At 40.1% G+C, this 12104-nt stretch overlaps 1 protein-coding gene across 1 annotated transcript in view; it reads left to right on the forward strand.

Moving 5' to 3' along the window:
• LOC128639268 (pulmonary surfactant-associated protein C-like) overlaps window positions 1–12104 on the forward strand; it is an 80549-nt gene that overhangs the window by 49687 nt on the left and 18758 nt on the right. The window contains exon 5 of the mRNA XM_053691570.1: window positions 1220–1342. Coding sequence (XP_053547545.1) covers window positions 1220–1342 — 123 coding nt within the window. The remainder of the gene's footprint in view (window positions 1–1219; window positions 1343–12104) is intronic.

Here is a 12104-nt window from a genome sequence, read left to right on the forward strand (position 1 = left end):
AACATTTAGACACAATCAAATTTGATACCAGTTTAAATAAATAAGATAGGGTAAGGATTGGAATATTTGTTACATTTATCAACAATCACAGGGACAGTAGCTAATGGATAAGTTTAGTTGTGTAACAGGGAGTTAAAGGGTAGTGTATCTACACCATCTTTGGGATACTAATTCAGTTTGTTACGATACTGTATCACTCACGATTATATTATTAAGGAGAGACTTTTTTTAAGTTTGAGTAAGATATTGATAGCTAGGAGCCGATTTATCATGGCCTGAATGGGGCCGTATACCCCTGTTTTTCAGGCTTGCCGGAAACAAGAGTTAAGAAGCAGTGGTCTTAAGACCGCTGCTCCTTAACTCGTCCCCTGCCTCTGAGACTGCAGACATCAATCCGCCCAATCTTATATGATCGGGTTGATTGACACTCCATGCTAGCGGCCGATTGACTGCGAATCTGCAGCGGGTGGCATTGCACAAGCAGTTCACCAGACAGCGTATGCTGTCGGCATTTATCGATGTCTGGCGGACATGATCGCTACAGCAGATCATGTCCGCCAGACACTTGATAAATCGGCCCATTAGTTTCTTACTTATTCATGTACTGTATGACATATTGTTTGTATTACATTTATGGATGCATCCTGTTTTAAGTATTTCATAGTATTGATTTTATTAAACATTTTTACTTTGGGAAAAGAATAGCTTTTTAGCGCCATCCTCTTTTTTTTGCACAGATTGTCACACTATTTGGAATCCAGGCCATGATGTCCATAAACATTGTCCCTGTTAACGGAACAAAATCTAATGATCTTGAACTCCTTGTGAAAAGCCTTGTTATTACCTTTTAGTTTGAAGGATGAAAAATTTGATATTTTGCAATATGTGATCTGGATGAATTTTATAAATTTTGAGTGAGATTATGGTTGTACCCATCCATTAGTGTGTTACCAAAGTCATTAATCATAAGACTAAGACATCTAGCCATTTGGTGGTGGTCTGGTGACTTTCTAAAATTTCTTTAGGACCCTTTGACCCTCTTTGAGTAGATAAAATACTACAACTCATTTGATAAGAATATAGCTGCTGTGTCCTAATAAAAAATGAATGCAAGCAGATCAGTTAAAATGTCTGGAAGACGTCTCTGCATTATGAACATTTCCTTAGAAATTAACTGGTGTCAGATTATTATCGTGTAACCCTATACATTTTACTACAGGATGGAAAGATTGACAACGCTGAATCCTACAATTTTGTGGATATTAAAAAGTCAAACTATACACAGCTTGGGACCAGCATAAACCTTCTATGCAATGATCGACCTGTTTATTGGGGAAGTATGGTGAGTTAAAACTATTGTATGCAGCCCCATAATTGTCCTATGTCATCTGCTACTAACGTAGCACGTTAAAAGGCACATGAAAACTTTATTCGCTTCTGAATTTGTATAAATAACTCTCTTATAAAATGTTATGCAATTTTGAGAAAAGATTATATGGACAACAAAACAATTGTATCATGGCCAGGTGTTGTACAATTCCATAATAGCTATATGGATTTTATTTGTCAGTCTATCTGTCAGTCTATCTCTGTCGGTCAGTCTATCTCTGTCTGTCAGTCTATCTCTGTCTGTCAGTCTGTCTGTCTGTCTGTGTCTATCTGTCTATCTGTCAGTCTATCTCTGTCTGTCTGTCAGTCTATCTGTCTGTCTATCTCTGTCCCACTTCATAAAAAGGGTAGTAGGGAAGATTCTGATAACTATAGGCCAGTCAGTTTGACCTCAATTGCAGGGAAATTAATGGAAACTCTTTTAAAGGAAAGGCTTGAATCTTTCATTCAGACAAACAATTTAGAGGACAAAGGACAGCATGGTTTCACTGCTGGAAGATCATGCCTGACTAATCTAATTGATTTCTTTGACCATGTAACTAAAATAATAGACCAGGGAGGATCCGTAGATGTTGCATATCTAGACTTTAGCAAAGCATTTGACACCGTCCCACACAACAAACTTATTCACAAAATGTATTGCCTTGGAATAGATGCTAACGGCTAGATTACGAGTTCTGGGTTAGCCTTAAAAAGCAGCGTTAAGGGGTCCTAACGCTGCTTTTTAACGCCCGCTGGAATTACGAGTATGGCAGGTACAGGTGTAACACTCACTTTTCTTCCGCGACTTTTGGCTACCGCAAATCCCCTTACGTCAATTGCGTATCCTATCTTTTTAATGGGATTTGGCTAACGCTGGTATTACAAGTCTTGGAAGAAGTGAGCGGTACAGCCTCTACCTCCAAGACTCCTACCGCATTTAAAAGTCAGTAGTTAAGAGTTTTATGGGCTAACGCCGGAACATAAAGCTCTTAACTAATGTGCTACAAAGTACACTAACACCCATAAACTACCTATGAACCCCTAAACCGAGCCCCCCCCCCACATTGCAAACACTATAATAAAATTATTTAACTCCTAATCTGCCGACCGGACACCGCCGCCACCTACATTATAGCCATGAACCCCTAATCTGCTGTCCCTAACATCGCTGACACCTATATTATATTTATTAACCCCTAATCTGCCCCCCAACGTCGCCGCCACCTACCTACACTTATTAACCCCTAATCTGCCAACCGGACATCGCCGCCACTATAATAAATGTATTAACCCCTAAACGGCCGCACTCCCGCCTCGCAAACACTATAATAAATTGTATTAACCCCTAATCTCCCGCCCCCACTGCCACTATAATAAAGTTATTAACCCCTAAAGTCTAACCCTAACCCTAACGCCCCCCTAAGTTAAATATAATTTAAATAAAACGAAATAAATGTACTATAATGAAATAAATTATTCCTATTTAAAAATAAATACTTACCTATAATATAAACCATAAGATAGCTACAATTTAACTAATAGTTACATTGTAGCTATTTTAGGATTTATATTTATTTTACAGGCAACTTTGTATTTATTTTAACTAGGTACAATAGCTATTACATAGTTAATAACTATTTAATAGCTACCTAGTTAAAATAATTACAAAATTACCTGTAAAATAAATCCTAACCTAAGTTACAAATACACCTAACACTACACTATCAATAAATTGTACCTAGTTAAAATAAATACAAAGTTGCCTGTAAAATAAATATAAATCCTAAAATAGCTACAATGTAATTATTAATTATTTTGTAGCTATCTTATGGTTAATTTTATAGGTAAGTATTTATTTTTAAATAGGAATATTTTATTTAATTATAGTAAATTTATTTAGTTTTATTGAAATTATATTTAACTTAGGGGGGTGTTAGGGTTAGACTTAGATTTAGGGGTTAATAACTTTATTATAGTAGCGGCAACGTTGGGGGCAGGAGATCAGGGGTTAATAATTGTAGGTAGGTGGCGGCGATGTTAGGGAGGGCAGATTAGGGGTTAATACAATTTATTATAGTGTTTGAGGCGGTAGTGCGGCGATTTAGGGGTTAATACATTTATTATAGTGGCGGCGATGTCCGGTCGGCAGATTAGGGGTTAATAAGTGTAGGTAGGTGGCGGCGACATTGAGTGCGGCAGATTAGGGGTTAATAAATATAATATAGGTGTCGGCGATGTTGGGGGCAGCAGATTAGGTGTTCATAGGGATAATGTAGGTGGCGGCGGTGTCCGGAGCGGCAGATTAGGGGTTAATAGTATAATGCAGGTGTCAGCGATAGCGGGGGCGGCAGATTAGGGGTTAATAAGTGTAAGATTAGGGGTGTTTAGACTCGGGGTTCATGTTAGGGTGTTAGGTGTAGACTTATAAAGTGTTCCCCCATAGGAAACAATGGGGCTGCGTTAGGAGCTGAACGCTGCTTTTTTGCAGGTGTTAGGTTTTTTTTCAGCCAGTTCAGCCCCATTGTTTCCTATGGGGAAATCGTGCATGAGCAGTTTTTCCAGCTTACCGCTACCGTAAGCAATGCTGGTATTGAGGGTTGAATTGGAGCTAAATTTGGCTCAGCGCTCACTTTTCTGAGGCTAACGCAGCCATTCAGAAAACTCGTAATACCAGCGTTGGCTTAAGGGAGCGCTGGAAAAAAAAGGCTTGTTAGCTCCGCAAGTTTTTACCGACAAAACTCGTAATCTAGGCGTAAGATTGTTAAGTGGGTAGAATGCTGGCTTAAAGATAGACAACAGAGGGTTTCAATTAATTGAATACATTCAAATGAGGCATCAGTTACTAGTGGTGTTCCCCAAGGGTCAGTTCTTGGGTCTGTTTTGTTTAACATGTTCATAAGTGATATTGGAAGTGGGTTTAAGGGGAAGGTTTGCTTGTTTGCTGATGATCCAAACATTTGTAACAGGGTAGATGTTCCAGGAGGAGTTGATCAAATGAACTGTGATATTAATAAACTAGAGGACTGGTCAAATAAATAATTTAATATTACCAAGAGCAAAATTATGCATATAGGATCCAAAAACCCAAAGGCCAATTATAGTCTCAATTGTACATTAATGTAATTAAAGAAGAAAGGGATTTGGGAATTATTATTTCAGATGATTTAAAATTTGGTACACAATGCCGCAGTGCAGCCAGCAAGGCCAGTCAAATGCTTGGTTGCATTGGAAGAGGTTTTAGTAGCAGAAATAGTAAGGTTCTTATGCCACTTTACAGATCATTAGTTAGACCAAATCTGGAATACTGTGTACAGTTCTGGAGACCATATCTTCAGAAAGATATAAATAAACTAGAAGCTGTCCAAAGGAGGGCTACTAAAATGGTACATGGTCTAAAATATAAAACGTACAAAGAAAGACTCTATGATCTAAATATGTATACAGGGAGTGCAGAATTATTAGGCAAGTTGTATTTTTGAGGATTAATTTTATTATTGAACAACAACCATGTTCTCAATGAACCCAAAAAACTCATTAATATCAAAGCTGAATATTTTTGGAAGTAGTTTTTAGTTTGTTTTTAGTTTTAGCTATTTTAGGGGGATATCTGTGTGTGCAGGTGACTATTACTGTGCATAATTATTAGGCAACTTAACAAAAAACAAATATATACCCATTTCAATTATTTATTTTTACCAGTGAAACCAATATAACATCTCAACATTCACAAATATACATTTCTGACATTCAAAAACAAAACAAAAACAAATCAGTGACCAATATAGCCACCTTTCTTTGCAAGGACACTCAAAAGCCTGCCATTCATGGATTCTGTCAGTGTTTTGATCTGTTCACCATCAACATTGCGTGCAGCAGCAACCACAGCCTCCCAGACACTGTTCAGAGAGGTGTACTGTTTTCCCTCCTTGTAAATCTCACATTTGATGATGGACCACAGGTTCTCAATGGGGTTCAGATCAGGTGAACAAGGAGGCCATGTCATTAGATTTTCTTCTTTTATACCCTTTCTTGCCAGCCACGCTGTGGAGTACTTGGACGCGTGTGATGGAGCATTGTCCTGCATGAAAATCATGTTTTTCTTGAAGGATGCAGACTTCTTCCTGTACCACTGCTTGAAGAAGGTGTCTTCCAGAAACTGGCAGTAGGACTGGGAGTTGAGCTTGACTCCATCCTCAACCCGAAGGCCCCACAAGCTCATCTTTGATGATACCAGCCCAAACCAGTACTCCACCTCCACCTTGCTGGCGTCTGAGTCGGACTGGAGCTCTCTGCCCTTTACCAATCCAGCCACGGGCCCATCCATCTGGCCCATCAAGACTCACTCTCATTTCATCAGTCCATAAAACCTTAGAAAAATCAGTCTTGAGATATTTCTTGGCCCAGTCTTGACGTTTCAGCTTGTGTGTCTTGTTCAGTGGTGGTCGTCTTTCAGCCTTTCTTACCTTGGCCATGTCTCTGAGTATTGCACACCTTGTGCTTTTGGGCACTCCAGTGATGTTGCAGCTCTGAAATATGGCCAAACTGGTGGCAAGTGGCATCTTGGCAGCTGCACGCTTGACTTTTCTCAGTTCATGGGCAGTTATTTTGTGCCTTGGTTTTTCCACACGCTTCTTGCGACCCTGTTGACTATTTTGAATGAAACGCTTGATTGTTCGATGATCACGCGTCAGAAGCTTTGCAATTTTAAGAGTGCTGCATCCCTCTGCAAGATATCTCACTATTTTTGACTTTTCTGAGCCTGTCAAGTCCTTCTTTTGACCCATTTTGCCAAAGGAAAGGAAGTTGCCTAATAATTATGCACACCTGATATAGGGTGTTGATGTCATTAGACCACACCCCTTCTCATTACAGAGATGCACATCACCTAATATGCTTAATTGGTAGTAGGCTTTCAAGCCTATACAGCTTGGAGTAAGACAACATGCATAAAGAGGATGATGTGGTCAAAATACTCATTTGGCTAATAATTCTGCACTCCCTGTAGTTTAGAGGATAGAAGGGAAAGCGGTGACATGATAGAAACCTTCAAATATATGAAGGGACATATTAAAATAGAAGCTGAAAGCATTTTTCACAAAAAAATAAATGCCAAAACTAGGGATCACAATCTAATGTTAGAGGGTAGCATATTCAGGAGAAATTTAAGGAAGGATTTTTTTAAAGAAAGGGTGGTGGATTCATGGAATGAACTTCCATTTGAGGTGGTAAACACTATCGGCTAGATTCAGAGTTCTGCGTTAGCCGTCAAAAGCAGGGTTAAGGGGTCCTAACGCTGCTTTTGGCCGCCCGCTGGTATTTAGAGTCAGCCAGGAAAGGGTCTAACGCTCACTTCTTCACCGCGACTCCAGGCTACCGCAGATCCCCTTACGCCAATTGCGTATCCTATCTTTTCAATTGTATCTGCCTAACGCCGGTATTTGGAGTCTTGGAAGAAGTGAGCGGTAGACCCTCTACCGACAAGACTCCAGCCGCAAAAAAGGTCAGTAGTTAAGAGCTTAATGGGCTAACGCTTGAATATAAAGCTCTTAACTACTGTGCTACAAAGTACACTAACACCCATAAACTACCTATGTACCCCTAAACCGAGGCCCCCCCACATCGCCGCCACTCTAATAATTTTTTTTAACCCCTAATCTGCCGACCAGACACCGCCGCCACCTACATTATAGCTATGAACCCCTAATCTGCTGCCCCTAACATCGCCGACCCCTATATTATATTTATTAACCCCTAATCTGCCCCCCCCAACGTCGCCGCAACCTAACTACAATTAATAACCCCGGACCTCGCTGCCACTATAATAAATGTATTAACCCCTAAACCGCCACACTCCCGCCTCGCAAACACTAGAATAAATAGTATTAACCCCTAATCTGCCCTCCCTAACATCGCCGCCACCTACCTACAATTATTAACCCCTAACCTGCCGACCGTACCTCGCCGATACTATAATAAAATTATTAACCCCTAAACCTAACTCTAACCCTAACCCTAACACCCCCCTAACATAAATATAATTTAAATTAAACGAAATAATATTCCTAAAATTAAATAAAATAATCCTATTTAAAACTAAATACTTACCTAGAAAATAAACCCTAATATAGCTACAATATAATTAATAATTACATTGTAGCTATTTTAGGATTTATATTTATTTTACAGGCAACTTTGTATTTATTTTAACTAGGTACAATAGCTATTAAATAGTTAATAACTATTTAATAGCTACCTAGTTAAAATAAGTACAAAATTACCTGTAAATTAAATCCTAATCTAAGTTACAAATACACCTAACACTACACTATCATTAAATTAATTAAATAAATGAACTACAATTAGATAACTTAATAAATTATAAAAAATACAATAAAATAAACTATTCTATAATACAAAAACAAACAAACACTAAATTACAAAAAAAAAGAATTACAAGAAGTTTAAACTAATTACACCTAATCTAAGCCCCCTAATAAAATAAAAAATCCCCCCAAAATAAAAAAATGCCCTACCCTATTCTAAACTACCAAAGTAATCAGCTCTTTTACCAGCCCTTAAAAGGGCTTTTTGCGGGGCATTTCCCCAAAGTAATCAGCTCTTTTACCTGAAAATAAAAATACAATACACCCCCAACATTACAACCCACCACCCACATACCCCTACTCTAACCCACCCAAACCCCCCTTAAAAAAAACTATCGCTAACCCCCTGAAGATCATCCTACCTTGAGTCGTCTTCACCCAGCCGAGCCGAATTCTTTATCCAAGGTGCGCAGAGGAGGTTCTTCATCCGGTAGAAGTCTTCATCCAAGCGGGGCAAGAAAAGGTCCTCCATCCGGTAGAAGTGTTCATCCAGGCGGCGTCTTCAATCTTCATCCATCCGGAGCGGAGCGGAGCCATCTTCAAAGGAGCCGACACAGAGCCATTCTCTTCAACCGACGACTGAACGACGAATGAAGGCTCCTTTAAGGGACGTCATCCAAGATGGCGTCCCTTCAATTCCGATTGGCTGATAGGATTCTATCAGCCAATCTGAATTAAGGTAGAAAAAATCTGATTGGCTGATGCAATCAGCCAATCAGATTGAAGTTCAATCCTCTTGGCTGATCCAAGCAGCCAATCGTATTGAGCTCGCATTCTATTGGCCGATTGTCGTTCAGTCATCGGTTGAAGGGGATGGCTCCGCGTCGTCTCCTTTGAAGATGGTTTCGCTCCGCTCCGGATGGATGAAGATTGAAGACGCCGCCTGGATGAACACTTCTACCGGATGGAGGACCTTTTCTTGCCCCGCTTGGATGAAGACTTCTACCGGATGAAGGACCTCCTCTGCGCACCTTGGATGAAGAATTCGGCTCGGCTGGGTGAAGACGACTCAAGTTAGGATGATCTTCAGGGGGTTAGCGATAGTTTTTTTAAGGGGGGTTTGGGTGGGTTAGAGTAGGGGTATGTGGGTGGGGGGTTGTAATGTTGGGGGGGTATTGTATTTTTGTTTTCAGGTAAAAGAGCTGATTACTTTGGGGCAATGTCCCGCAAAAAGCCCTTTTAAGGGCTGGTAAAAGAGCTGATTACTTTGGTAGTTTAGAATAGGGTAGGGCATTTTTTTATTTTGGGGGGATTTTTTATTTTATTAGAGTGCTTAGATTAGGTGTAATTAGTTTAAACTTCTTATAATTCTTTTTTTTGTAATTTTTTTTTTTTGTTTTTGTTTTATAGAATAGTTTGTTTTATTGTATTTTAAGTTAGCTAATTGTATTTCATTTATTTAATTAATTTAATGAAAGTGTAGTGTTAGGTGTATTTGTTAGGATTTATTTTACAGGTAATTTTGTACTTATTTTAACTAGGTAGCTATTAAATAGTTATTAACTATTTAATAGCTATTTTACCTAGTTAAAATAAATACAAAGTTGCCTGTAAAATAAATATAAATCCTAAAATAGCTACAATGTAATTATTAATTATATTATAGCTATATTAGGGTTTATGTTCTAGGTAAGTATTTCGTTTTAAATAGGATTATTTTATTTAATTTTAGGAATATTATGTAGTTTAATTTAAATTATATTTTGTGTTAGGGGTGTGTTAGGGTTAGAGTTAGGTTTAGGAGTTAATAATTTTATTATAGTAGCGGCGAGGTCCGGTCGGCAGATTAGGGGTTAATAATTGTAGGTAGGTGGCGGCGATGTTAGGGAGGGCAGATTAGGGGTTAATACTATTTATTCTAGTGTTTGCGATGCGGGAGTGCGGCGGTTTAGGGGTTAATACATTTATTATAGTGGCGGCGAGGTCCGGTCGGCAGATTAGGGGTTAATAAGTGTAGGTGAGGTGGCGGCGACGTTGGGGGGGCAGATTAGGGGTTAATAAATATAATACAGGGGTCAGCGATGTTAGGGGCAGAAGATTAGGGGTTAATAGGGATAATGTAGGTTGCGGCGGTGTACGGAGCGGCATATTAGGGGTTAATAATAAAATGCAGGTGTCAGCGATAGCGGGGGCAGCAGATTAGGGGTTAATAAGTGTAAAGTTAGGGGTGTTTAGACTCGGGGTTCATGTTAGGGTGTTAGGTGCAGACTTAGAAAGTGTTTCCCCATAGGAAACAATGGGGCTGCGTTAGGAGCTGAACGCTGCTTTTTTGCAGGTGTTCGTTTTTTTTTAAGCCCAAACTGCCCCATTGTTTCCTATGGGGATATAGTGCACAAGCTTGTTTTTCCAGCTTACCGCTACCGTGAGCAACGCTGGTATTGAGGGTTGAAGTGGAGCTAAATTCTGCTTAACGCTCCCTTTTCTGAGCCTAACGCAGCCCCTCAGACAACTCTAAATACCAGCTGTAGACAAGAGGAAGAGACAAGAGAGGCGCCAACCATAAAACATTATCGTAGGGGCAAAGGACCAGGTTACCCAACGTTACCCCCCCCCGTTCAGGATATACTCACAAGTGAAGCGGCACACGTACTGTGCCTATTGAAGCAGATTGGGACTATTCAGAGTCACCCGACAGACACACCCAGGAGCCGGTGCACGTGGTTTTCAGGACTCCAATCACAGACCACTTCACCTGTTGGACCCGGATCACCCGTAGCTCACTGAAGGTTGATAAAACTGGTCTCAAACAAGGGAGACTGTCAGGAAATCACCTTTACTACACTCCACCCACTTTCCCTATAAAGCCTGTCAGTTTAGTGCAGACAGGTGCTTAGTATTTTGTATGCAGACCTGCATGTCTCACCTCCCTGCAGTTCCTGTCTGTTTCCTGATTTCAATACAAGCTAAACCGCCAAACCAAATTTCCAATATATCCTGATGCTAAGGATTCAACAACGGATTTCCATCTACTTTCTACTCACTGATACTGGAAATCACTTCTCTTGGATTCTGCCTTTTATCTACCACTGCAAAGTACTACAACGTCACAACTTCTAACTCAGCTCATCATCTGAAACATTGTGGCAAACGCTTTACTTTCCACAATCAATTGAGTGACTCTCTTGCACCAACCTCCATACCTCATACGGATTTCAGCTTCAAACAAACATCCTTACCGGATTCTATTTTACTCGCCGCTACACGGCACTTCAACACGCCCACCTGTGACGTAACAGGTAACGGCTCACAGATTCAGTAACGAACCGCTACTACCATATGCGCTGTCTGCGCAATCCCTGCTACACTGTATTCACTCCTCTTAGAGTGCAGAGACTCTTGTGTTCAGTGCAAGTTTTACTTTAGTTGTATACTTACTCCTGTGAAGAAACAGGTATCCGTTCCTATTTTCATTTAGCTGTTAGTTTTATGTTAGTCTACATTAGGGTTATTCTTAGGATAGTTATTCCTTATGTTTATTTTGCTGCTGCTATATTTTTCCCAATTGTGCTAAACATAACATTGGGGAATAGTAGCAATTTAATATATTAATATCACAACATATTCCTTGCTGTTACCTTCCCGTATGTTACAGCCTGAATACACTGTGATACATTTCAGTACCAGTTCCGCAGCTGAGAATCCAACTCATATTACAAGTGCAGCTGAGAAAGGTAATCAGCACCCTGACATAATACTAAGCCTCAAAATGTATCCAGCGGAACTCCCTCAGATTGTCTACAATTTATCACAGAGAGTCGACCAGTTAAGTCATGGCTTACGCGAACTACAGATGGAGAATCAGACTTTACGAGGAATAATAAAGGACTCTATGTCCAAATCACCACTGCCTGACTCCACACCTGAACCGCAGGTCTCACTACCAGATCTTTTCTCAGGCAACCGAAAACAGTATCGGCAATTCAAAAATGCTTGTAATTTACTATTCAACCTCAAACCCAAAACCTACAATAATGACCGCATTAAGGTTCTCACAATCATCTCTTTCCTGAGAGGTGAACCCAGGGTTTGGGCCGATACCTGCTATGAGAGCAATTATCCCATCCTATCATCTCTGGATGATTTCTACACCACTATGGACGAGTTGTATCAAGATACTGACGTACAGCTCACCGCTGAAACTAAGATGAGGTGGCTAAAACAAGGCCGTAGGGCCGTGGAAGAGTATATAACTGAGTTCAAGCAGTTTGCAACTGATTCCCAGTGGAATACAGTGGCTCTTAGAAACCAGTTCCGGCTTGGTCTCTCAGACCAGTTGAAAGACGAACTGGCTCGAATTGACCTTCCCTCAACACTTGAAGCCCTCATGAAACTCGCCATACAAATAGATAG

Source organism: Bombina bombina, chromosome 8, assembly GCF_027579735.1.
Source record: "Bombina bombina isolate aBomBom1 chromosome 8, aBomBom1.pri, whole genome shotgun sequence".
Classification (NCBI taxonomy): domain Eukaryota; kingdom Metazoa; phylum Chordata; class Amphibia; order Anura; family Bombinatoridae; genus Bombina; species Bombina bombina.